Raw genomic sequence first — 27,045 nt, 5'->3', positions numbered from 1 at the left:
CACCCCAAATGTGCCTGTTTATCAGTGCTGTTTTTGGTGCAGTAAAGTGTTTTGGGAATGCAGTGACGGAGGTCTGCCTGCTCTGCTGGTGAATGACCAGAGGGGACTCGTCTGGATTCTAGGGAGCGTGGCTGGAGCCTGAGCTCCTTTCTCACCCTCTGCCTGGGAAGAGGCCTGGGTGGCAGCAGATGCCAGGCTCTGTTGCCAGCAGGTCTGGGCACTGGGCACTGCCCCCACCTGCAGCCACACCAGCTCCATCTTCCTGCAGCTCCCAAGCAGGGCTTGGGTATCCGTGGGCAGGCCGAGCTGGGAGCCTGAGTGGAGCCTGAGCTGGCACCATGCTGCCCAGCAGTGGGACCAGCCTCACCCTGGCCTGCAGTGCGCCACAGAGATGGAGGAGGCTGGCCTGCGGGTGTGCACGCCCCTTCTCTGTTTCAGACCTGGGCGGGCACAGCCGCTCCTCTGGGAAGCTCTCTGGGTCCTCTTGCCCAGGGACGGGTCTTCCCTCTGTAGGTCCTTCCTCAGCTCACTACATCGGTGTGCGGGGGTCCCGGGACTGATGGGCTCTTGGGTTCCAGCACTCCACTCCTGCAGGGGTCCAGGAGGCCACCCAGGGCACTACAGCCCCACCTGCTGCTGGCCCCTGTGTTCAGCGTGGGCTTCTGACCCCTTGCTGCTGGGGGGTGGCTGCATCTGCAGCGATTCTGGGTCTCTTCCTCTCCACCAGGTGGGAAGGGAGGTGCCCACGGGAGGGCTGGTCTGGCCTTGAGTCCAGCACCCTCAGAACGGCACCAAGCAGGCCCTGGGCTGGGTTGGCCCTAGCCGAGGGCTCAGTGAGGCCCCACCGACTTCAGCCAAAGCTCCATTCTTCTGAGGCTCTTGGGACAGGCCATGACCCCCACTGTCCTCCCAGGGCCCTGCGTCTCCTGTGTCCTTTACGTGCTGAAGCCTGTCCTCCTCCGTCCCCAGGCTGACTGTTCTTGCTCACCCATGGACACAGACTATTAGGCTCCTCAGGGAGCCACCAAGGAGCCGTGTGCAGAGCTGGGGTCCAGTGCAGCCCCCACCCCCGCTCCCGCTGCCAGTTGAGCAGCGCTGAGGAAGCCTGTTGTCCCGGGATGTGTTGCCAGGGCAACAGGAGCCTAGCGCCCCTCCCTGCCAGCCGCTCGCTGGGCCTCCTGTGTGTGAGCTTGATTGCGTCTGTGTGCTGGCACAGGCCAGGAAGGCACGCACGTGTCCCTGTTGGCTCCGGGGGGCGGCGGGACCGTCCTGCGTGTCAGGGGACCACATGTGAGCATGGGTGGGCAGCGGGTCCACCCTGGGGTGCACCAGGCCGCCGCGCCGCCCTGTGCCGTGTGCTGCCCGTGCACACGCGTGTGCTGTGCATGAGGCTGCCGTGGAGGTGTGTGCCGCCCAGGCCCCAGCACACCCGCCCAGCCCGAGCCCGGCTCTGCCCGCCCCAGCCCCTCGCTCACCCCGAGGAGGCCAGCCCTGTGCTGCCCGGTTGCCTGTGACAGCAGTTCTGGCGGGTCGGTTGCCATCCCACCTGCTGAGGGCTTGGAACACGGCCCTGTCCCCGCCCAGCCTGGTGCCGACCTGTGTCTTCCCACCCTCCAGAGGCCACGGGCATCCAGTGACCTCTGACCCCCAGGTGGGCCCTAACCTGTCATGGGGAGCACAGGAGGGGGGATTCCAGTCCCCTGCTGTCCCCTGGCTTTGTGGCCTGGGCCAGTGGCCGGGCTTCTGGGTTGGGAGCTGAATCCACAGACTCACGCAGGAGAAGCCAGCACCACAGTGAGAATGGTCAGCGTGATCACATTAGGGTCCCCACTGCAGGCTCAGGCCCGTGGGAGCTGCTGCTGGTCTCTGGCTGTCGGAGGCCCTGCCCCTCCCCAGTGTGGGGCTCCTTTGGGCGGGGGTTTCTTCTGGGTGCCTCTGGGGGTGCGAGGGGCGGCTAGCCTCCACAGACAGGGAGGCCAGAGGAGGCAGCCCTCCCCAGGAGGGTCTGTGCAATGGCAGTGCCTGGCCCTGCTCCATGGCGCACAGATGGCCACCGGGGCTGCGCAAGCCCCAGGTGACTGTGGGTATCACACGGAGCTGGCCCTGACCAGTGGGCAACCCCAGGGCTCGGAAGACTCAGCATCAGGCACCTGCTGGCTGCTCCCTCACTGGGCTGCTGTGCCCCCTGCTGGATGTTGGGTCCCACGGTGGCCCTGCAGGGGCTCCAGGGCTGTCACTGGGAGATGTCCTGGCTCACCATCTCCCAGGGGTGGACTCTTGGTCCTTCCTGGGCCTCAGGCTGCGCCAGTGTGGTATGCATGCCGTCCTGGAGGTGGGTGCAAGGGCTCTCCTGGCCTTCCTCCTCCCACCCGCTCTCAGCCAACACGCTGCTGTGCTAGAGGGTGTCTTGGGGGCTGCTGGAGAGCCCCGCTGTCCAGGCTCCATGCAGACCAGACACAGCGGCAGGGACACCAGCCCTGCTGTGCCCAAGCTCCTGACCGCAAATCCTTGAGCATCTGAGTCCAGAGATAGGATGTGGGCCCGCCCATGCAGGGCTGGGAAGGACAGTGGCCGCGTGAGGGGGGTGAGGGGATATCAGGAAGGGGTAGTGGAGGCGTGGAGACATGGAGGGCTGGTGGCTCAGTGGTAGAGTGCTTGCCTCACGCGTGTGAGACACTGGGTTCCATCCTTAGCACCACATAAATAAAGAGAGACATTGAACTGATCACTCTGAAATGGTTAATTTTATTTCTTTTTTTTTTTTCTTTTCAGTTTTCTTGGTACTAGGAATAGAACTTAGGGGTGCTTTATCCCTAAGTAAGGATTGAGTCACATCCTTAGCCCATTTTATTTTTATTTTGACACAGGGTTTCACAGAGTTGCTCAGAATCTCAATAAGTTGCGGAAGGTGGCTTTGAATTTGTGGTACTCCTGCCTCAGCCTCCTGAACCACTGAGGTTGTAGACCAGTGCCATTGAACATGGCGTTAATTTTATTTACCTGAGTTCAACTGAACTACACCAAGTTGACGGGGCTGAAATGATCTGTGTCCTCTATGGCATGAGTATTACACTTCAAAAAAAAAATAAACACACAACTCTGAGAACCCTCTGCTTACCATCATCCTCCCATCATTTTCTCATGATCCTCACAACATGCATCCCTCATCCTCCCATCATCCTCCCATCATCCTCCCATCATCCTCCCATCATCCTCCCATCATCCTCCCATCATCCTCCCATCATGCTCCCATCATCCTCCCATCATCCTCCCATCATCCTCCCATCATTTTCTCATGATCCTCACAACATGCATCCCTCATCCTCCCATCATCCTCCCATCATCCTCCCATCATCCTCCCATCATCCTCCCATCATCCTCCCATCATTTTCTCATGATCCTCACAACATGCATCCCTCATCCTCCCATCATCCTCCCATCATGCTCCCATCATCCTCCCATCATCCTCCCATCATCCTCCCATCATCCATCCCATCATCCTCCCATCATCCTCCCATCATCCTCCCATCATCCTCCCATCATCCTCCCATCATTTTCTCATGATCCTCACAACATGCATCCCTCATCCTCCCATCATCCTCCCATCATGCTCCCATCATCCTCCCATCATCCTCCCATCATCCTCCCATCATCCATCCCATCATCCTCCCATCATCCTCCCATCATCCTCCATCATCCTCCCATCATCCTCCCATCATCCATCCCATCATCCTCCCATCATCCTCCCAACATCCTCCCATCATCCTCCCATCATCCTCCCATCATCCTCCCATCATCCTCCCATCATCCTCCCATCATTTTCTCATGATCCTCACATCATGCATCCCTCATCCTCCCATCATCCTCCCAACATCCTCCCATCATCCATCCCAACATCCTCCCATCATCCTCCCATCATCCTCCCATCATTTTCTCATGATCCTCACAACATGCATCCCTCATCCTCCCATGATCCTCCCATCATCCTCCCAACATCCATCTCATCATCCTCCCATCATTTTCTCATGATCCTCACAACATGCATCCCTCATCCTCCCATGATCCTCCCATGATCCTCCCATGATCCTCCCATCATCCATCCCAACATCCTCCCATCATCCTCCCATCATCCTCCCATCATCCTCCCATCATCCTCCCATCATCCTCCCATCATTTTCTCATGATCCTCACATCATGCATCCCTCATCCTCCCATCATCCATCCCAACATCCTCCCATCATCCTCCCATCATCCTCCCATCATTTTCTCATGATCCTCACAACATGCATCCCTCATCCTCCCATGATCCTCCCATCATCCTCCCAACATCCATCTCATCATCCTCCCATCATTTTCTCATGATCCTCACAACATGCATCCCTCATCCTCCCATGATCCTCCCATGATCCTCCCATGATCCTCCCATCATCCATCCCAACATCCTCCCATCATCCTCCCATCATCCTCCCATCATGCTCCCATCATCCTCCCATCATCCTCCCATCATGCTCCCATCATGCATCCCTCATCCTCCCATCATCCTCCCAACATCCTCCCATCATCCTCCCATCATCCTCCCATCATGCTCCCATCATCCTCCCATCATCCTCCCATCATGCTCCCATCATGCATCCCTCATCCTCCCATCATCCTCCCAACATCCTCCCATCATCCTCCCATCATCCTCCCAACATCCTCCCATCATCCTCCCATCATCCTCCCATCATCCTCCCATCATCCTCCCATCATTTTCTCATGATCCTCACAACATGCATCCCTCATCCTCCCATCATCCTCCCATCATCCTCCCATCATCCATCCCATCACCCTCCCATCATCCTCCCATCATCCTCCCATCATCCTCCCATCATTTTCTCATGATCCTCACATCATGCATCCCTCATCCTCCCATCATCCTCCCAACATCCTCCCATCATCCTCCCATCATCCTCCCATCATCCTCCCATCATCCATCCCATCATCCTCCCATCATCCTCCCATCATCCTCCCATCATCCTCCCATCATTTTCTCATGATCCTCACAACATGCATCCCTCATCCTCCCATCATCCTCCCATCATCCTCCCATCATCCTCCCATCATCCTCCCATCATCCATCCCAACATCCTCCCATCATCCTCCCATCATCCTCCCATCATCCTCCCATCATCCTCCCATCATTTTCTCATGATCCTCACAACATGCATCCCTCATCCTGCCATCATCTCCCTTCCACCCCACGTCCTGACCTAAATGACCTGACCAACACAGCTGTAGAGGAGGAAGAGTTTATTTGAGGACTCAGTGTCAGAGGCCAGTCCATATAACCCTCAGGCTCGAGGTGAGGCAGAACATCATGGCGGCAGACGGAAGTAGCTTGGATTATCAGAAGCAGAAAGGGGGACTCCAGTCTCCAGATGCACAGTGCATACCCCAAAGCCCCGCAGTGATTCCCACCTCCCCAGCCAGTGACCCCTCTTCAGTTAGCACTTGGTTCACCCTACAGGCGAGTAGCTCACTCACTGGGTTCAGACCCAGCAGCCCAGCCATTTCTCCTGAAACCTTCCTGCCCTCCTGGCGTGTGAGTTTCAGGGGACACCACCCTACATGGGGGGCTCCCCATGCCCCCGCCGTCCTCCCTCCTGGCATCCCTCCATCACCCAACCCTGCCTGTCTCCGCAGTGGTCTCCTAGGCCTGCCATTCACATGATCACCACTGGGCCCTGAACGAGGAAGTCGGGGCAGGTCCTTAGAGAGGGAGAATCCATTCCACAGCTCTTCCAATCCTCGGGGTTCCTGGCTCGTAGACACTGAGCTCCCCGCCCACCTCTGTTTTCTTGGGGAGTCTCCCCTCTGCCCGACTCCTCTCCTCTCCTTATGAGGATGCCCACGGTTGAGGAAGAGCCTGCCCACTCTGTGACCTGGGCTGCACTACGGCGTCCATCAGCAGGTCCCTGGCGTTGGGACGTGAGTGCTTCTCCCAACCCAGCTCGACCTGCACAGCTCCTTCCCTCTGCCCCCAGGCACTGCTCAGGCCTGGTGCTGGCCCCACCACGGCCCCGCTGCCCTGGCTTGCTGCGCCTAGGTCTGGTCCTCCTGCCCAGGAGCAGGCCTCTGGCCTCCAGGGTCTCAGGCACAGCTGCCGGTGGACCCGCCCCTCACTCGGATTGGTCTTTGCATTGTTTCCAGTTTTGATCCAGACTGGGTCCTTTCCCCTCTCAGAATCTAAAACCAAGCCCTGGTCAAGCAGCAAAGTAGCCAGAGGGGAGCTCTCAGGGCCTTTCTCCCCGTGGGGGTGCTGAGGAGGTGTGGAGGAGGTCCAGGAAGTGGAGGGGCTGGCAGGCTGCTGGAGGCTGCTCTGCGGTCTCCACCCTCCGCCCTGCCTGGGGCTGATCCTGGGTGCCCTGCCACCCACCTCACCCAGCTCTCTGCACTTCCGTTTTGAGACAGGGTCTTGCTAAGTCGCCCAGACTGGCCCTGAGCCTGTGAGCCCCCTGCCTCAGTCTCCGGAGTCACTGGGATGACAGGCTTGGACTCTGCCCGCAGCGTGTGGTCTCTAGTGGGGATCTTCTGAGAGCAGGGTGCCACCTCTCACTGCTCCCAGCCATTGTCATGGTGACTGTCAGCGGCCCTGCCCAGAGGCCGGCCTCAGCCAGCAGGTCGGAGCCTCCCCCCTGCAGCTGAGGGCTTTCTGGGTGCTCTTCCTGGGGGCTGAGCAGGCAGCCGATCTCCAGAGACAGAGTGTGGTACAACCCCTCCACAGAAAAAGTGTGGTGGCCCTCCTGCGGGAAGAAGGTGGCCGTTAGTTTGCGGATCAGCCATCTGGGCCTCCTTTTTTTTAGATATATATTTTGGTTGTTGATGGACCTTTATTTTATTTATTTTTATGTGGTGCTGAGAATGGAGCCAGTGCCTCATACAGGTTAGGCAAATGCTCCACCACTGAGCCATAATTTCAGCCCCCAAATCTGGTCCTTTTCCCTTCCATGACACGTGGAGGCTCTGCCCATGGGGTGGGGCTTCTAGAAGTTTCTAAAAGCTGAGCCAGTTGGAGTTATCTCTTATTCTCTCCTCTGCCTCCTGTGATCACACAGCTCATTCTGACAACCCAAGACAACCTCCCACGTCATGGCCAGGCAAGGAGCAGCCTCTCCTCTCTCCATGTGACAGGACACACAGGTCCGGGGGTCAGACATGGGCCCCTTTGGGCCATCATCCCACCAGCCAGTCTCCGTGCTCCTAGGAGTGGCTCTTCCCGCACTGGAGGCACAGTAGAGAGGGAGCCTCAGGCCCAGGGAGGCAGAAGTTTTCCTTGCTGTTGGCTGAAGCAGGTGGCTTTCCCAGGCTCCCTCCGCTCAGCACGGGAGGAAGACCTGCGGGGAGATGCAGGATGGCGGAGAGGGTGAGAAGGAGCCTAAGTAAACTCCACACAAACTGTGAGCTCAAGGCAGCAGACAAAAAACCTGTAAAAGTGGAAGATGCCATCTGTGTAAAGTTCAAAACCAGGAAAAACTAACCTGCGTTGCTAGGAGTCAGGATCCTGGAAGGAAGGAGGGGAGGGAGGAGGGGAGAGGGGAGGGGAGTGAAGGGGGAGGATGGGAGGGGAGGAGGGCAGGAGGGGAGGGGAGTGAAGGGGGAGGAGGGGAGGGGAGGATGGGAGGGGAGGAGGGCAGGAGGGGAGGGGAGGAGGGGAGGAGAGGAGGGGAGTGAAGGGGAGGAGGGGAGGAGGGGAGGAGGGGAGGAGGGGAGGAGGGGAGTGGAGGAGGGGAGGAGAGTGAAGGGGGAGGAGGGGAGGAGAGTGAAGGGGGAGGAGGGGAGGGGAGGAGGGCAGGAGGGGAGGGGAGTGAAGGGGGAGGAGGGGAGGGGAGGATGGGAGGGGAGGAGGGCAGGAGGGGAGGGGAGGGAAGGGGAGGAGGGGAGGAGACAGGCGGGGAGGGAGGAGGGGAGGATGGGAGGGGAGGAGGGCAGGAGGGGAGGGGAGGGAAGGGAGGAGGGGAGGAGACAGGCGGGGAGGGAGGAGGGGAGAGGGGAGGGGAGTGAAGGGAGGGGACAGGAGGGGAGGGAGGAGGGGAGAGGGGAGGGGACAGGAGGGGAGGGGAGGGGAGGAGGAGAGGAGGGGAGGAGGGGAGGGGACAGGAGGGGAGGGGACAGGAGGGGAGGGGAGGGAAGGGGAGGAGGGGAGGGGACAGGAGGGGAGGGGACAGGAGGGGAGGGGAGGGAAGGGGAGGAGGGGAGGAGACAGGAGGGGAGGGGAGGGGAGGAGGGGAGGGGACAGGAGGGTAGGGGAGGGGAGGAGGGGAGGAGGGGAGAGGAGGAGGGGAGTGAAGGGAGGGGACAGGAGGGGAGGGGAGGAGGGGAGAGGGGAGGGGAGTGAAGGGAGGGGACAGGAGGGGAGGGGAGGGGAGGAGGGGAGAAAGGGAGGGGAGTAGGGGAGGAGGGGTTCCACGGGTATGGCTGTGGGAAACCCATGGATCTCGCCACACCCAGAGGAAGAAGCTACCACCACCGAGAGGAAGGCCGCGGCCTCGCGCCCCTTGGGCTGGGCTTGGGTTGCTTGGGCTCGGGCTTCGCAGGAAAGAAGCGAACTTCAGTTTGAATAAGCCCGAGTCCTAGGTCTTTGCTGCAGTGTGGTCTAAACTCCCGGCCATCCCTGCCAGAGCCGCCCTTCCTGCCACGCTGGGCCCACCCAGCGTCTGGACCTCTGCACCCTGGTTTCAGCTCCCGCCCAACGCTTCCTCCTCTAACCTCATTCTGGGGTCTCCTCGTCAGCTGGAGAAACTGACCTGAAGGAATGCGCTTTGTCAGGGCCAGAACTTCCTTGAACCCCCGGCGAGCGTGTTTTGGGGCCTTAGCTAAGAGCAGGTGTCTGCCTCCCTCACCGCCTCCCCCGCGGTTCGCTGGGCCTCACTGCCAGTCAGTCAAGCTCCGTGGAGCCCGCGCTGCTCAGCACCTGCAGAATCCCGGGAGAGACCCACCGGCCACTGCTGCCAGGTGCAGACCCCTGCTGCCTACTCACAACTGCGCGGCACCCGCTCCTCCAGGCTCTCTGGGCGGAGTCGACTCACACCCACCTCGCTCCCACTCCCTGTTCCCGCCTCCCTCACTTAGAGACTTAGGCTAATGCCTTCGGAGCCCTGCTGAGCATCCATGTTCCTCCTCGAATCGCCATAGGAACTGGACTATGCGTCTGAAACTCCAGAGCCGAGAATGCTGACTCTGGCGAGCTGAACGCACACAGCAGCCGCCTGCCGGCAGCCTCCACCAGAGGTTCCTACAGCCTCCGCTTCTCGTGAGGAGGCGGAGGCACCGCAAGACTTGGGAACAGGAGAAGCTGCCGGTCACCCCGCTCACCCGGCTCCTCAGCAGAGCAAGGCGGCTCCGACTCAGGAGGAGTCTGAGCGGCAGCACTGGAGGCTGCGGTGGAGCGCCCGAGACGCCATCCGCTCCAGAGGCCGGGAAGGAGGGTCATGAGTACAAGGCCAGCCTGGGCAGTTTAGCAAGACCCTCAGCAACTTGGCAAGACCCTGTCCCAAAATTAAAAAAACAAAACAAATGGAAAGCACGGGGGGCGGCCGGGTGCAGTGGCGCAGGCCTGCAACCCAGGCAGGAGGGTCGTGAGTTCAAGGTCAGCCGCGGGACTGAGCAACTCAGCGAGACCCTGTCGCTAAGTAAAATTTACAGAGAGAGAGAGAGAGAGAGCGAGCTCCGCGGCAAAGTACCCCTGGATTCAACCCTCAACAAATAACCAAAACCAACAAGGAAACAGTGGTTCCCAAAGTCACAGGATGAAGAGCACCGTCTCTGGAGGGTCCAGAATGGTGTCCACTGTGCAGCCGGCTCTCCCACCAGAGTTTGGGGACATGCTGTGGCGGGCAGTGTACTCAGGGTGTGAAGAAGACCGTCTCGCCACACACCAAAGGCCAGGGAGAAAGGTGCATCCTGCTTCCCTCAGTGGACAAAGGCTGGTCTGCAGCAGGCCGTGCCCTTCCAACTCTGCCTGCTCCCGCTGGCGGCCCTTTGGATCTGCAGGACAGCGTCCACTCCAGGGGAGACTGTCTCCAGAAGTTCTGGCCTCCTGACACCTTGCTGTAGCCCGCGAGTTCGGCTTCGGGCTCCCGGCCTCAGACTGTGTGAGAACAAACTTATGTCCATGGCGATTGGTCACAGCTGCAGGAGGGGCTTGCGGGCAGTACCAGAGAAACCCAAACCAACCGTCTTCCGCAAAGCTGACCACCAGCCACGCTCGGAACCCGTCAGGGGTGTGTCCGTGGACTGGATGCTGTGGGCGGGCTGAGGCAGAGGGCCGCTAGAGGGCGTAGAGAGGCGCCTCGCTCTGTCTGAGTTTGAGCGTGCGGAGGTTTCACGTGGGCTGTGGGGTGATCAACCACATAGCGCCAGGGGCCAGGGACAGCCAGGGCGGGCGCTGGCTCTCTGCCTCCTTCCTGGGAAGCCTGCAGCTCCCTCAAGACAAGGACAGCAAACACCATAGAGGCCAAGGGCTGTGAAGAGACCGTGGGTGGGGAAACTCTTGCCAAAGCCCCGCTCTGTGGCCACCCTGCGGCTGGGGCTATGCCCTCGTTAAAAGAAGGAACACTGAGAACACGAAGCTTTTGTTAGCCCAAAGCTTCGACATCATCCTTGAGGGAGCCAGAGGACTGGACTCTAGGGAAAGGGAGAGATGTCCCCCCACAGCATCAGTGTTCACCCTGGGGCTTGTGTTCACCGGAAGGCAAGGTCGGTCTGTGTCCTCCTTTGGGAAGTGTCCTGTAGAAGGGAGCCCACACGAGGTTCCTGAGGGGAAGAGCACGCTTGCAGCTGAACCCCAGGGGAGTCAGTTCAGACCTGGGAAGGCCCAGCCTCATCCCTGGTCCTGTGCCAAGGTGTTTCCCAACTGCTGGCTGCTTAGCATCTTTGACTGAATTTTACAAATGCAGCCCCAACGGGAGGTGGGGTGCAACTTGGGCCAGTGCCTTGCCTCTCTGAGCTCCACCGACTGCATCAAAAAGGGGGTGACCATGGTTATCCAAGGAGCTCTGGATCCAGCACTCATGGCAAGACCAGCACGGCCTGAGGGAACACTGCCCGTGACCGCCACAGGCAGTGCGGGTTTCTCTGCTCTTCCTCAGTTGTGAGACCCCAAGTTCAGGCTGGCTTGGGGCATCTAGTAAGACCCTATCTCAAAACAGTGGTAAAAAGGGTCCAGGTGGCTGGTGGCAGAGCACTTGCCCAGCATGCAGGAGGCCCTGGGGTCTTTCCCCAGCACCCAAACAAAGTCACCCAGGAAATGTGCAAACACAAATCCCGTGACACCAACCAAGCCCTGTAGGGCAGACAACCAGCCCTACTTCAGAAAGGGCACTGGGGATGGCCCCCGGGGGCTGTGTGGGAGGGAGGCACGGCCGCCCAGAGTGCAGCAAAGGTAGGTGTACCTCCCGGGAACCCTTGGGGCCCCCAGGCCTCTGGGGACCTCCCAGAACAGACGTGTCTCCAGGCACTGAGGCCAGGGCCCCAGGTCAGGGCCTGTGCACAAGGACCGTTTGCTACCTTTTGCAAGACCAGGCTCTGGCCCAGACCTGGTGTGTCTGTCTCAGTGTCTGCTGGGACTGGGCGTGGAAGGTCCCAGGCTTCTGGCTTCTGGCTGGGAGGTGGGGTCTGCTGCTGTGTCTGCTGCTGTCCATGGGTCACTTGGCCTCCTGGCAGCATGGTGTCCCCAGCAGTGGCACTAACTGGGGAAGGAGGAGGCCACATTCCCAGCTGTCCACTGCATAGGCCCCTCCTGAGCTGCCTGGCCACAGCCCTGGAGCAGGGCCAGAGCAGGTTCATGTGAGGGTTAGGGCCGGGTCGGCCGGCCGTGCGCTGGCGCCCACCAGCCAGCCAGCCTCCCCTCTGCAGCCTGTAGAAAGCAGGTGTTCAGCCCCAGGGCTGCAGGTGCTCTGGGCAGGGTTTCCAAAAGGAAGAACTCCAAGGGCTCAACAGAGAGGGGTCTTGAAGTCTGCAGGTGGGAGGTGGAATGCCACGGGGGCTGCTCCACACCCACAGGCAGCCGGTATGGAAGAGGTGGCATGCTCATGGCAGAGGGGGAGCCCTTCAGAGTTTCATACAATCCCCTGCTTCTTTCCCCCCAGGGATTGAACCCAGGGAGCTCTACCACTGAACCACATCCTCAGTCCTTTAATTTTTTTTGCGATAGGGTCTCGCTAAATTGTTTAGGGTCTTGCTAAATTGTGGGGGCTGGCCTTGAGCTTGTGATCCTCCTGCTTCAACCTCCTCAGCGGCTGGGACCCCAGGCGCGCACCATTGCGGAGCTCTGATACATTCCTTTACAACCGAGATCAGTCTGCTTTGGTTTTCACCTGAAGATTGCAGGTAAGGGAAGTGGCTAGCTGTCCCTCTTCATTTTCTTCATTATCACATTTTAAGAATAGTTTTTTTCTCACTGGGATTGCAAGTTCAAGGCCAGCCTCAGCAACTTAGGGAGGCCTTGCCTCAAAAAAAAAAAAAGATTGAAAGGGTTGGGTTGCTCAGTGGTAGAGCACCCCTGGGTCAAATCCCCAGTAGCGGGGGGGAAAAAAAAAGATTTTGTCCGTTTAGTCTCAAGCAAGCGTTCCCAGGCATTTCCCAGGCACTGACTGGTATTAACCCAACACCCAACATTGGCGTAAACCAGGACGGGAGCTCCAGACAGCAAGGCGTCTCCTCCCTCTGCCTGGGTGTGGACTCGGTGCACACAATTCTGTTGATCCGCTCATTCAAACTCCTGAACACGTGGGACGCATGGCCGCCAGGGCGCCCAGCGACACACCTGGCCCTGGGCTGCGGTGCGGGAGGCCGGGGTGCTTCTTCGGAGCGGCCGCTGCTCCTCAGCCTGCCCTCCTCCCTCCAGCCCTCCCACAGGGCGCAGCCTGCACAGCCCGAGGAGGAGCGGGCGGGCCCTCCTCCCCGCCTGGACCTGAACCGCGCCCCTTCCTTGCCGAAGGTCCCCCGCCGCGCCTGGACGGCTCCTCCCGCCGCGGCGGCGGGCGGCTCTGCTGTCGGTGCGGAGGGCACTGCTCACTCCCGCCCGGGGATCTGAGCAGCGCCCCCAGCGCAGCGCGGCGTGCACACTGCGTCCTGCCGGCGGCCAGTGGGAGGGCGCCTGTGTGAAAGGCCGGGTGTTTCCCAGGTCAGGCGGAGCTCTAGTCTTCTTGCCTGCTTTTTTGTGGTTTTCTCCACTTACGGGTTTACAGGAGTCATTTATTCGTTGTGGGTATGAACCAGCACGTGTGGGCAAACACTGCCTGGCACGCCGATTGCTGTTCATTTTACTGAGGTGTCCTGACAGCTGGAAGTGCTCGGGTTGAATGGGGTCCTTTTACGACTGGCCATTCATGACCGACACTTCACACACCTTCCCTAGGCCAAGGCGGAGAGGCTGGAACCTAAATTCCTGCAGGTGCTGAAGCTTTGCTGGTGTGCGGATCCTGAGTTCCTGGGAGCGGGTATGGTGTGAGGAGGTGTGGTGCCACTCTGACTAAGCTGGTGGTGGTCAGAGTGGGCTGACCCTGGGTGTGAGGTGGGTGCTGGCTGGATGTCCATGGGCTTGCAGGTCCAGCCAGAAGCAGCCTGCCCCACAGCAGGTGCCTGCCTGGATCCTGCTCCAGAGGCTCTGAGGGACCCAGTCCTGTGGGCCTCTGACCCCCAGAACTGCCCCAGGGCTGACCACTGTCCAAGTTCTCCAGGCCACCCTCTTCCTCACAGGCCCACTGCCCCTTCTCCACTTCCCTCTTCAGGATCACTCCCCACAAGGTCCAGAGGCTCTTGCTGGGTTTGGCCCTGTGCGGTGAGCTTTGCTATCCGAGAAGATGCCCCCAACGTTCCCTTTGGGCTAGCAGGGCCTGCCCCTCGCACCCCTCCAGCCTCTGTGATCCCGTTATCCTGTCCTCCAGTGGTATGAGATTGAAGGGAGAGATGACTTGGGAGGGTGACCTGTGTCACAAGAGCTCACAGGCAGCTCCAGTGCAGCCCTCTCCACTGTACTTACTGGGAGCCACGAGGGGCTGGTGACCTCTCTGGGAATCAGAGAGGTCGTTTTAGTTCCAGGGTGCTGCATCTCATGGAAGGCTGAGGACCAAAACCCAGCTACAGTGACTCAGTACTAAGGACTTAGGTGTTTGAGGTAAGAGGAGGCCAGACCCAGAGGAGGCTGCAGCTTCTCTCAGCTCACAGTCCTCAAGCTAGCAGCCCTCAGTCACAGGACAGCTGCCTGAGCGCCAGAAATTACAAAAGGCTCACCCCACAGGAGCCAGGGACCCGGGAGGGCCCCTTCCTGTGTCTCCTTTGGAGAGACAGGAAGCTGAGCATAGAGGTCCCTGCAGAGCCCCTTCGGGGCTGATTCCTGAACTGGCCTTGAAGAACGAGGCCCTCAGGGTCCCGGAGCCCAGAGGACCGCCGGCCCCACCCTGGCGGGAGCAGCGTGCTGGGTGGAATGTGGTGGCGGGGCTGTGCTGGGACATTCTCCTGTCGCCATGGTGATGCAGACTCTTGGGTGTTGAGGGAGCGGGAGAGGAGGCTGCAGGTCGGGGGCTGCTTATGGGGGAGCACTGGCGCGGTTCGCTCAACGGCCAGCGCAGCTCCGTGGCAGGACCAGGAGAAGAGCCCAGCAATGTTGCCCTCGAGAGTTTGCGACTGCTGGAGCCCAGTCCCCAAGGTCCTCAGGAGGCCGAGCTGGGCTTCCAAGACCCTGAGGAGGAGATTCCCCCCGAGGAGATGGCTGGCAATGAGCTCCTGGAGGCCTCCGGGCCAGCAGAGTCCCTGGACCTCGAGGAGGACGTCCCTGAGATGAGGTGGGTGCTGGCCGCCCTCTGCAGGGTGGAGTGGGGGTCCTGGTATTCCTCTCGCTGTGGAGGGATCTGCCTCCCCTGCAACCTGCGTCCAGACGCCCAGTCCTCCTGGTCTCCCACCCCTTTCCCACTTTTTGGGAGGTAGGGGCTGCTCTTGGTCACTCAGTCCCCCTCTGGGTCCTGGTCTACAGCCGGCGCTCCTCAGACATCGTAAGGCGGGCAAACATCGTCCCAGGCTGTGGCCGCAGCAGCACAGGAGGTGGTGGCCAGCCTCGCCCCGTCTTCTTGGGGGGCCACACTGAACTGAGGGCCAGGTGGTGGCCAGGGCCACCTGCCCAGCCGCCCGTGCTCCTGAGATGCCGGAAGCCCCGGAGCAGCCAGCCAGCCAACCCCAGGCTCTCCCACAGCCGGCTGTCTATCACTGAGGAGACCCCCAGCGTCTCCACGGCCAGGGGCAGGAGGCGGCAGCGGCGGCGGCTCCTGGAGTTGGCCAAGCCCAAGACCAACTGGCAGGGATCCAGGGACAGGTGAGGGCAGCCGGCGGGCTCGACGGGCCGCTCCTCCACCTTCCTCTCCCTGCCCGCTCCGCCCCTGCCTCACTGGGGCAGGGTGCTCATAGCCTGGACAGAGCTGTGCGAGGCCAGGACCCCCGGAGGGCCCTGGCAGGGAGGAGTGAGGAGTGTGGGGACAGGTGGACCCCGAGCCACAGGCAGGGCTGGGACCCTCTCGCCGCAGGAGGGGGTGCTGCTGTGAGGGCTATGCCTGGATTTCCCCACGCAAGACCATCCTGCAGTTCTGCCTCTTCTGGTGAGTGGCACCTGCCTGCTGCGCGAGGGCACTGCCAGGCCGTCCCAGCTCTGCCCCGTGGCGCCTGGACCTGCCTGGCTCCAGAAGAGGAACCTCTGGTGGTGCTCCTTGACCCCCGCCCTGCCTCTCCCCCACCTCCTGCAACACTGACTCAGTGCCCTGGCCGGGCTTCCCTCCCGGCCCAGGCGTCCTGCCTCCGCTGCCATCCTGAGCTGTGGCTGTGTTCCAGGCCCTCCGTGTACTGGACCGAGCGCTTTCTCAAGGACACCACTCTGGCCATCACCGTGCCTGGTAGGTGGGCTTCTGGGCAGCCTGTGGTTGCCTCTGCCAGGCCTGGACCTGGTGGTGCCACACCCACGGACTTCTTGGGGCTGGGGACACACAGGGTGACGGCTTCCCTCTCCGCTGGCCCTGCGCCTCCTCTTCTCTACCACCTCCAGGAGCCCCCTTCCTGGGGTCCCCTCCCGGGACATTTCCTGCTGCCAGGGCCCCTGGAGACCCGTCCTGGGCGAAGGGTGTGGGCGGACAGGGACCCTGGGTGCTCCTTGCGTGTGGCCCCGCACGCCCTTGCCCTGAGCGTGGCCGGCACCGTGGAGGGGAGCTGCAGCCTGCAGACGCGCCCACCTGCCCTCCAGGTCCCGGTACCCTGGGCCTGCACTGACCCCAGCAGGCCATTCCAGCCTGTGCTTCGCCTGGTCCTTACTGAGCCCGGGGAGGATCCGCACGCTCTGGTGCTCCCTGTTGTCCTCCCTGCCATGGGCAGCAGTCCCCTCTGCCAGGTGGCCCAGACACACAGTCCACTGCAGTTATGCCTGGCCCTGGGCTGTGGGACAGGCCTGCAGACCCACATCGATCGCCCTGTGACGGGTGGCTCCCTCCCACAGTGGTGTCCCGCCGGGTGGAGGAGCTGGCCCGGCCTAGGAGGTTCTACCTGGAATGCTACAACGACAACCGGTGAGGGCTGGACTCGGGCCGCGGCCTGCACTCATCCCCACTCCCAGCGGGCTCCCTGGCAGACCCCAGGCCCCTCCCGTGACCCTGAGAAGACTCACTCGTGTGGGAGGGAAGCCCCGGGAGGCTCAGCCCAGCTGAGGCTCCCAGACGTGGGCATCCTGGAGCTTTTGCACAGGGCCCGTTGTCTCATCCCAGCACTGAGGCTGGGCACAGCTCAGGCTGCACCTGGGAACCCACAGCCCACAGACTCGGTGGCAGTGGTCTTGGGGGGCAGCTGTGTTCCAGCCTCAGACGGGCCCAGGGGACGATCTTCCTCAGCAGGGAAGTGGGACTTTATTTCTGGGAACTGGCTCTTGAGGTCTGGGCCTGGCGAGCTCCCCCGATCTGCCCCTCCAGGGTCTCGAGGAAGCCACAGAGCAAATGCTTTGTCCTTGGGGTGTGCATCCTGCCCAGGCTCCATGCTGTGGTGGGACCCGTGGGCGAGGCCAGCTCTGCTGGAGGCCACGGGAGGCCTGTCCTGGGCTTCACTGAGTCTCCTCTTGGAGGTGACAGCAACACCCCCTTTTCTCAGGTTCAGGTCCCAGAAACAGGGCTGAGAGAAAGATAGGCTCACACGGGTGGTTCCACATCCCTGGGTGGGCTGGCCTCTAAACTGTCCTCCCTCTAGGACCACGCCCATGTGGCCCATCCCTCGGTCCACCCTGGAGTACCAAAGCTCTAGCCGCCTGAAGAGGCTGGCTGTCCCCAAGATCCGGAACAACATTTGGAGCATACACATGTCTGAGGTAGGCAGGAGTGTGCTGCGGCGGGGGTGCAGCGGCAGCTGCCTGGGGGCAGGAGGCTGGGCAGCTGGGCGGGCAGGTACTGCTTCCACCTCTGTCCTGGAGTGCTTGCTCTGGATGGTCCTTCCCTGCTAGTGAGGGCCCAGAGTCAGCTCAAATCTTCTCGCTCAGCCCAGGCTGCGCAGCCAGACTCCAGAGGGGCTGGGCGTGGCTAGCGGTAGCGCTGCCCCGGAGCTTCCCGCCCCCTGCTGGCTGGCAGGTCTGACGGGCCTCTAACCCCAACCCTAACCTCTGAATGCAGGGAAGTGGGCCGCCCCCGGGCCAGGTGGCTTCCTCTGTGGCCCCGGGCAGCTCCCTTGGTTGGTGGGGCGAGGCCCTGGTCCTCTGGGGCAGCCACCCTCTGCCTCCCGCTTGCCGGGGAGGGGCCAGTTTCCAGCTGTCCCCAGGAAGGCTTCCCGGAGTGCAGGCTTCGCCATCCCTGGGAACGAGATTTCTGGGCTCCTGGGGTGTCCAGCTCCCAACCTCTGCAGAGCGCCCACAGAGGCTGCGTGAGGCCAGCCCAGGCTGCTGGGTCCCCGGTGTCTCCTCGTGTGTTCTGGTCACTCTGATGAGCGTGCACGTGGTAGCTCGAGCTTCCCGTGGCTCGCGCACTGCTTGGTGGCTGCTGGCTGGATGACCGAGTGGGTTGCAGATCAGCAGCAGCCACACTGCCCAGGTGCAACTCTTCACGGCACTAGCCCACGCCGTTCCCCCTTGTCCTCCAGACAGCTTCTGTGGTGGGTAGAATCTGGATCCAAAGGAAGTCCAGGCCCTTTCTGCCTCCTCCTCACCCCTGGAGAGGCTCCGCCCATACCCTGCTTTCCCCGCCCAGCCCCTGAGGACTCCTGCGCTCCAAAACCCTCTGTGGCCCCAGACCTCCCAAGAAGGTCGGATTCCCTTCCCGAACCTGGAATTCCGGGCTGGGCACATTGAACTTGGCCACTCCTCTCCTTCCCCAGGGCATTCCCCTCTGACCTTGGACCCAACCCCCAGGCCTTGGCACATGCCGGACCCCTCTCGCCTCTACCAGTCCCTGAGCTCACCGCCCGTCCAGCCTCCCCTCCCCAGCTCTTCCTGTATCTCTCCCACAGCTCCCTTTCCAGGCGAGGATGTGTGCCCGCGTGCCCACGAGAGAGCGAGAGGCTGGTGGGCCGAGGATAAACAAGGGTTGAATGGGTCTCATGGGAGACGATGGGGGAGCATAGGCCTAGGAGCTGCGACCCTTGTCGGGGGGCTCGGTCACTGAGCAGCCACAGCAGAGCTGAAGAAAACTGATTTGGTCTGAGTATGATTCTCAGGGAAACACTAGAATTCATTTGTCAGGTTTCTGGGTGAAATCCTGCCGGGTCCCGCCTCTTCCCAGCTGGGCAGCGTGGCCGGTAGACCACCACCGCATGCACGGTGCCCTGTGTCAGTGTGTAGAGCGCCATCCTTGCCTCTTTACAGAGCGAGCCCTGCTGGGTCCTGTAGAGAGCTCACTAGTGCTGGGTCGCCTCCAGCCAGAGGGATTCACTGCCTTGATCTGCGCGGCCCCTGCTAGTCACCGTGGTGGACCCACCCCTGCTGGGGACGCAGCTTGCCTCAGTGTGTTCCAGGCCTGCAATCACAGCTCTCCTGCTGCCCAGGCCCAGCGCCCAGCCCTCTGCAGGGCAGCCTGCGTGTTGCTGCTCTCCAGACCTGTGCTTACTCTGCTCCCTTCTCCTGCATTCTCACTTGGGCTCAATGAATGCTAGCCTTTTTTTTTTTTTTTTTTTTTTTTCCTAAAAACATGTGGACATGGAGTGATATTTCGATGCTTAATTTACGTTTCCCTAGTCAGTAGAGAGGTTATAGACCACTTAGGGCGACTCTCTTATATCATTTCCCTGGTTCCCTGTTACATTTTTGCTATTGATTCAAAGGAGTTCTTTATATACGATGGCCATCAATTCTTTGCAAACTCATTTCTTGTTTCTTATCTTTCATTGTTGTTTATGGAATACTTTTGCTTCAGGGTCAGTGGGTGAGCAGTCACGGACTGTTTTCCCTTCCCTTCTTCCTATTTTCAGGTATCCCGAGTATCCAGGGCAGCCCAGATGGCAGTCCCCAGCCCACGGACCCTCCGACTGGCAAAGCCCCGGGGCCCAGCCACCATGTTGGAAGAGTGGGACCCCATGCCAAAACCTAAACCCCACGTGTCAGACTACAACCGCCTCCTTCAACTGGCCAGTGAGTGGGTGCCCTGGGCTCTGCTCCCTGTGACAGGCTGTGGATGGGGTGGGGCAGCAGCTGTGGAAGAGGCCTTTGCAGATTAGCGCTGCCTTCTTCCTCCCTCCACTCCCCTAACCACAGACCATCTGCTGAGTGAGCGCTGTGGGTGTCTGCACCCAGCCTGCGCGGATTCCCGGAGGTGGTGGAGGAGCCCTGCCCTGGGGAGGGCGCCACCTCGGAGGGAGCAGAGGGAGGGAGCGCAGGCGGAGGGAGCGCAGGTGGAAGGGCAGCTTTGGAACGTGGTTTGTGGGGTTGCCTGGGGGCCTTGAGGGCCACTTCCCCTGCAGCTGCAGAGGATTGGAACAGACGGGAAAGCACCAAGAATAATGCCCACAGCCATGGCCTAGGGGATGGGCTCAGCACCAAGTGCTGGACAGACAGAGAGCTGAGTATCACCGCCCCACGCCCACATGCAGGGGAACACCAGACCCAGTCTCTACCTTGGTCCCTAACCAACCTCCCAGTCAGCGGGTCTCAGTGCCCCTGCGCTGGGGCCCCGGTGCTGTCCGCAAGCGCCTTCTCCTTACGCGTGCTTCCACGAGCGGCCTGTCCGTGCCTCCGCATTACGCCGTGCCCAGTGTCTCCCTCCTCTTGCAACGGCCAGTGGGTCCCTCTTTGGTACCACTGTCCTGTTCCTGGTTTGGCTTTGATTTGGAGCTGCCCTTTGTGTAAGATGGTCTCAAAGTCCACTGAGGAGAGACCCTCCTGGGCTGCCTGGCCTGGGACTTGCGTGTGGGGTCTTCTGCCTGGTGGTTCTGTCTGTCCGGCCCGGGCGCAGGCGGGAGCACAGCACACACGCGTCTCGGGACCCCCCACCACTATGGGCGTGAGGATCGTGCACCAGCCCGCACAGGCTCACCCACGTTCCAGATGCGCACCTCGTGGGATGTGGATGTGTGTTGAGAGTGGCTGGAGCGGCTCTCTGACGGTGGGCGTCCCCGTGAAAGGCTGTGACCTGTGTCCTGTTCGCCAAGCTCTTCTGGTGCCGATGGAAGCCAGGGTCATGCATGCTAAGCATGTCTCTACCACTGAACCCGTCCACGGACTGTGGCCCACGTTTTAAAAATGTGGAACGACCAAGATGGTGCGGAGGCGTGTACTGCAACCCTGGACTCAGGGGACCCAAGGCCAGCCTTGGGGATGTTGGAGACCCTGTCTCACAGCAAGGAAGGAAGGGAGGGAGATGCCGGCAGAGGGGTGTGCGAACCCGCAGAGCCAGAGCGAGCTCAGCCCGTGTCTCTGAGCGCGTGCGCACGTGGGTCTCGACACCGTGTGGGTACGCTCCCAGTGCTCAGAGCCACCGGGTAGGCTGGCCCTGGCCCCCGCCCACTCGTGGGCACTTGCCCCAGAGCCTCCGGCCTGTGTGACTCTGCTTGCGTTCTGCTTGCTAGGAGAGGGGCTGGGCTTTCTCTCCCAGGGTCCCTCTGTGAGCCAGGGCTCTCCTGCTCAGGAGCCCTCGTCCATTTGTACTGAGGCTCCAAGCAAAGAGGGGCTTGGTGCCCCCCACGTGGGGCCAGAGTTCCCAGAGATGTAAGTGGAGGGCCTGGAGGTCACCTCCGCTCCCTGCCTGGGAGCCTCCCTGCGGGCTCGGCCCCACCACCGTAGCGGAAGGGGTGTGGAGATGGTGAAGAGGGGGCTGGCCAGGGAAGCAGATCAGGCCTGCCGAGGGATAGCCACTCCCCACTCCCCGGGGAGAAGAGGTGCCTCTGTGAACTCCCTCCCGACAGTGGCATCCGAGCGAGCGAGCCGAGGGTGGGTTCTCTGGGCTGGTCCCCGAGGCCTTTCTGGAACTGCGGTCAATCGAAACACTTTACAATTTACCTCTTAAGGGGTGGTTTTTAGTACACTCACGGAGTAACGGAATCATCTCTTCTACTTAATTCTAGCACATTCCGTCACCCCCAAAGGAAGCCTGTCCCCATGTGCAACGCAGTCAGTCCCCTGTCCCTCCTGAGCCCTGTGCTTGCTTATCCACGTCCAAGTCCACGTCCCAATCTGTCCACGTCCACGTCCCGGTCCACGTCCACGTCCGGGTCCACGTCCCAGTCTGTGTCCACGTCCACGTCCCGGTCCACGTCCACGTCCTGGTCCACGTCCACGTCCCGGTTCATGTCCACGTCCTGGTCCACGTCCTGTCTCTCGACTCTCGGGTCCAGGAGTCCCACTCTGTGCCCTGTGTGTCTGGATCTCACTGAGCGGGAGGTCCTCAGGTCTGTCCACGCTGTGGTGTCACCTCGCTCCTGCCCTGGCTGCGACGCTTTGGGTGTGCGTGTCCCCGCTGCGTGTCCAGCTGCCACGCCGGCGCCGGCTGAGCTCCACCATCCCTCTCTCCCGCCCTCTAGTGCCCAAGGCCCAGTCAGACAAGTGCGTTCCTGACCGCGATCCCCGCTGGGAAGTGCTGGACGGCACCAAGAAGGCGGTGGCCAGTCCACGGGTGGTCTTCCTAGCCAAGCCCAGGGTGCGCAAGGATCTCAATGAGGACTACGACCCCTACCGCATCTCCCCGGCCTCGCTGGTGGCACAGGCGTCCCCGCGCCTGTACGAGCTCGCCACCCCGAAGAGCATCACCAAGAAAGTGTGACCAGGTCTGCCCGGGCTCCAGTAAACACCAAGAGCAACCCGTGTGCACTGAGCTTCTTGCTGGGTGGGCGCGCGCCTCCCCGGGAGCAATAATAATGTGTATTTTTGCATGTGCCTGCGCTTTGTGCAGCCCTTTCATTTCCCAAGTCACTTCCGCCAAGTCTCCCACGCCTCTGAGGGTGGGGTTCCCAAGTCTCCCGAGCCCCCACTTGCCGTCCAGGGCACCTCAGACCCAGGGTGCTTTCCCCGATTAACCCACAGGCTGTGCTGTCCTTACAGTGCCCCAGGGAGGAGGGCTGATGAGTGTCCCTGTTCTACAGAAGTGGAGGCTGAGCCCAGAGGCTGGGGAGGAGGGTCAGGGCGCCTGCAGCCCCCATGTGCTGAGACCTTCAGCCCCAAGGTGGTGGTGTTGGGAGGTGGGACCTATGGGGAGGGGCTCCCGGGACCAGGGTCAGCATCCCATGAATGAAGCCGAGAACGAAGCTGACAGAGTTCCCAGCCTGCTGCCAACCCAGAGGAAGTCCCCCTGGCCCCCCAGTGGCCCAGGCTTGGACTTCAGCTTCAGACTGTGCAAAACAGGCTTTTGTTTTCCGGGAACCACTCGGACCACGGCCGTTTGCCATAGCCGTGTGGACCGACTGAAGCTCCTGTGGCTATAGGAAGAGGTCACCCCAGACAGGGTCCTAGAATGGCATATGTTCACGATCTCATGTTCTGGTCGAGAGCCGACTCAGGCCGCCCTGGGTAGACCCCGGTGCAGCAGGCTGGCCTCCAGTCCCCAGGGAGAGTCCACGTCCCCCTTCTCCAGCTCCACAGCCAGCTGCACAGCATCTTCCAGGCTCTCTGACTCTGGCCCTCCTGCCTCCTCAGGGAGGACCCTGCTCAGGGCCTCCCCTGATCATGCCTCAGAGTTTCTTCTGCCCCGGGAGGTGCGTGACCTCAGGTTCTGGGGATCAGGATGTGGACGTCTTAGGGGCTATTGTGAACTCATCAAGGTGAGACCTTGGACCCTTCTGTTCCCCAGTTCCGCCTAGGGCAGGTCACCCCAGGGGATGTGCCGACTCGTTCAGCCCGACCCATCCACAGGTGTTTTTTGGATCCTACTGTGTCGGTCACATCCAACAGGAACGACTCAGAGGAAGAGAAGTCTATTTTGACTCCTGGTTTCAGAGGTCCAGTCCATGGTTGGAGGGACTGAGGGGAGGCAGGGCATTGTGGTGTAAGGGGTGGCAGAGGAGCAGGCAGTGGGGAGCAAGAGTGAGGCTCGAAGGAGAGAAGCAGACCCCCTGTGGCCCAGAGACTTGCCCCCCAGCTCACCCCAGCCCTCACCCACCAGCAGCCCGGGGCGGAGCGGCTCACTGCAGTTCTCAGTCGACCCTCAGTGGTGTCTCGCGCCCACCCACAGCATCCACCGGGTATCGGGTCCCCAGCTGCCCCGGGCTGCGCATCTTTGGGGCCCTTACTGGCTCACTGATTCAGGGCATGTCGTCAAGTGTGTTCAGAGGCTTGCTCTTCCTCCTGCACGCCACATCACCACGGACCACCCGTGGACAAAGCCCCAACCACGCAGCTCTGTGGCGCCCATGGAGCCGCCACTCCTTGAAAGAGGCAGCGCTCATCCCCGTTGCTCTGGTGGTGCACCTGGAGCTGACGGTGAGGAGGGCGCAGGACCAGCCAGCTCAGCCAGGCCCTCATCCTTAACACTGAGAGGTTTTCCCTGTTGGCCCAAAGGCTTGGCAGAGCAGTGACCATCCCGGAGATTATCCCAATTGCCTGGTGGACAGCCTTGGGGGCCAGAGGACGTCTGCTTTGGGAAAGGCCACCATAATACAGAGCAGGTGCTTTGCTGCCAGCAAGAAGAAGACGGAGTGGCTGAGGACGGGGCTCTGGAAGGAAGGAGATTGACCCTGACCCCGGGGAGCTGGGCCCTGCTGGTCCTCAAAGTCTGTCCCGGAGCTGGTTCCAACCTGCAGAGACAACCTCAGACCCGTCGGCTGTCCTGGTGACTCCACCAACGAAGGGAAACCGAGCTGGTGTCTTCCACATGAAACCTTCAGAACAAAACAAGACCTTTCACTCGACTGGGTTCAGATCCATGTGCGGCTGTCTCGTCAGAGGCCGCCTCAGGCAGATAGAGAGCAGAATGGAACCGGAGCCCTGAAGAGCAGGAGCAGCCAGTGAGGAGGGCCAAGAGGGCGTGCTGGGCTGGGGAGGTGCTGAGGAGGGACCTGGCTGCCGCTCGTGAGGTGTGCCCACCCCGAGGCGCAGAAGTCCCTGGCGCAGCCTGGCACGAAGGGGAAGGAGGGCATGCTGGGTGAGGAGGGGTCACCCAGGAAACCTCGGGCAGGCAGCCACCATCCCGCTGCGTGGGGTGTGGCCGCCGCTGAGCAGTGCTGTCGGACCACCACACAAGCAGCTGCAGAGCCAGGGCAGAGGAGGCTGCACTCAGGTTCAACAGGCCTCCTGACAGCTGTTAGGAGAGACCCAAGACGGATCTAAAACACAGCAGATAAAACGAAGGCTGTGAAAAGGAAACGCCACAGATTTAAATAAATGAATGAAACCGTTGCCGCAGTGCCGAGGGTCTTCTGCCAGATGCAGAAGAGACCAGGGAGAGCCCGCTGCAGGCCCACCCAGCTAGGACGGGAAGGCAAGGAAGGTGTGGTCGCCAGGGTGCAGGGAGCCTCAGCGGGCGGAAGTGCAGCGTCATCAGAGGGGCCCGAAGAGCGGAGGATGTGGAGGCGAGGAAAGGGGATCCCACGCACAGGGCTCCTGTCCTCGGAATCCTCCAAGGAGACACGCCTGCCGGCACAGAGCAGGCATCCACACTCGTGAGGGAAGATGTACCTGCAGACGGAAAGGGACACCCAGACACAGCTTGGGGGTCGCAGCGGAAAAGTGGAGGAAGCCCTCCTTCCTCCACTGGCTTGGCTCCAGCTCCAGCACCAGCGTGAGCACACAGGAGTGCAGCACCAGGACTGCAGGCCGAGAGCCCAGGGCAGTCAGGGCCCTCTGTCCCTGCAGGCTCCTTCGCTGGGGCAGGAGGCAGCGTCCACTCTACTGCGCAGCAGAAAGATAGAAAAGACGCTCTAAGCGAGCGGGAAAAGAGGGTGACTGAGGGTCCCGCGTGGCCGACGGAGAGAGGGTGAGGACGACGTGTGGACAGCAGACCGACCCAGGGAGCGGGGAGGTCGTGGCAGAGCTGAAGGGGAGCCAGACAGCAGCTCCAGGGGGCAGTGCTGGCCACCACGCAATGCAGAGGCAGGTCGGGGGGCGGCTGGGGGAGGTGGGAGTCAGCACAGATGCGCGGCCCGGCAAGCAGGGCGGGGGCAGAGCATCAGGACCTCCAAGAAACTCAACACCGCGTCAGCGGGAGCCTGACCCCGCCTCCTGTGTGACAATGTGGAGGCGGATGACGTCACCCTGCCTGTGACGGGCGGAGTGCTGGCGCTTGCTTAGGGTATTTTACATGACACTGCTAAGAAAGAACAGCATCACCTGGAGTTCATTTGAAAAAAAATGGAAATCTGCCTGTGATCCCAGCAGCTTTGGACCTTGAGGCAGGAGTATCGCAAGTTCGAAGCCTGCCTTAGCAATTTATCCAGATCCTGTCTCAAAATAGAACATAAAAATATAAAAAGGACTGGAGAGCTGACTCAGTGGGTAAATACCACAGGGTCAATGCCAGGTACTGAAAGAAAAAGAAAAAAAAGAATGGAAAAAAAATCGTTCATACATTTATATTGTTGGTTGATTCTATATTGGACAGATAATGTTTTAATAAATTTATTTCAATAAAATCTATTATTGAAATGTACCAGACATGTTTCCATTTCTTTTAAAAATGCAGTTATGGGAAGATATCCAGGGGCCTCACGTTCCTATTATACAGTGCTAGTGTGCGGAAACAAAATTAAGTGAATTATGTAGAATCACAGTTTAGTCACTAGAATAAACATGGTAAGTATCCAAGTTCTCAGAAAAAACAGGTATGAAAGCAAGATTTGTTTGGTGCTGTGGATGCTGAGCTGACGACCTTTGGCGGGGCAGCCCCTCCGTACCCCAGTGCAACAGCTCTGCAGGGTCCTCTTGCTGCAGAGTGGAGGCCTCTGTTCACCATCTTCACCTTTGTGGGTCCATCTGAGAGCCCTTCCCTGGACTTGCTGCCCACAAATCTCCACCTCCACCTCTGCTTCCTGGAGACTCCACCCACAGAAGCAGCATGAGCAGCAGGCTCTAGAGCTGTGACTGAGCGGCTCCTGTCCCCTCTGCCCCCCAGGCTCCTGGTTCTGGGAGTAACATAGCACTGAGGGCCAGCAGGTGACAGTGGGCACTGGTGGAGCCCCATGTAGGTGACTGGGGTGTGCAGTGGAGAGAACACCATGAGACGCCAGAGCCCAGGTTTGCCCCACTTTACAGGGGACAGGTGGGTCGTCCTGGGGCCTCTCTGAGCTCAGCCTCTGTTCCTCTCTTGGAACGCCAAGGGCTTCATCCTATCTTCATCATGCTGTGCTGCACTTAAAACTGTGTTGTTTCTTACTGTGCTTTGCAAGATGCCATCCCCTCCAAAATTCATGTTGAGACTTGTTCCCCTGGGTGACAGTATTGAGCAGTGCAGTTCTGGACAGGTGCTTAATGGGTCCAGTGCCCTTACAGAGGCCGTGGGTTGCCAGGTGGCTCCTGTTGGCCTCATGCCACTCCACAAGTACCTGTACAGTGCTTGTCCTCTGGAGGACACAAAGCCTCTTGCAAGTCCAGACATGGCCCTCACCAGTCTGCTCACAATTGACTTGAACTTCCAACCTCCAGAACCG

At 60.6% G+C, this 27,045-nt stretch overlaps 1 protein-coding gene across 1 annotated transcript; it reads left to right on the top strand.

Annotated features, from left to right (window-relative positions):
- The first annotated feature begins 14,568 nt into the window (after positions 1-14,568).
- On the top strand, positions 14,569-22,345 carry Theg (theg spermatid protein). Its single transcript, XM_047538092.1, has 8 exons — positions 14,569-14,822; positions 15,227-15,346; positions 15,555-15,626; positions 15,856-15,917; positions 16,511-16,580; positions 17,248-17,365; positions 19,450-19,609; positions 21,994-22,345. Exons 1-8 carry the CDS (start codon positions 14,569-14,571, stop codon positions 22,230-22,232), a joined length of 1,095 nt encoding a protein of 364 aa, XP_047394048.1. The 3' UTR covers positions 22,233-22,345.
- Positions 22,346-27,045: the final 4,700 nt, after the last annotated feature.

Source organism: Sciurus carolinensis, unplaced genomic scaffold (assembly GCF_902686445.1).
Source record: "Sciurus carolinensis unplaced genomic scaffold, mSciCar1.2, whole genome shotgun sequence".
In the NCBI taxonomy this organism is placed as follows: domain Eukaryota; kingdom Metazoa; phylum Chordata; class Mammalia; order Rodentia; family Sciuridae; genus Sciurus; species Sciurus carolinensis.
This window is presented reverse-complemented; position numbering and strand designations above follow the sequence as displayed.

Excerpts from the sequence above, each read along its gene's own strand:
- Theg (XM_047538092.1), top strand. The coding sequence starts at position 14,569 with ATGGGGGAGCACTGGCGCGGTTCGCTCAACGGCCAGCGCAGCTCCGTG. Across the intron at positions 15,627-15,855 it reads CTGCAGTTCTGCCTCTTCTG|GCCCTCCGTGTACTGGACCG; the intron begins GTGAGTGGCACC and ends GCTGTGTTCCAG. Across the intron at positions 17,366-19,449 it reads GGAGCATACACATGTCTGAG|GTATCCCGAGTATCCAGGGC; the intron begins GTAGGCAGGAGT and ends TCCTATTTTCAG.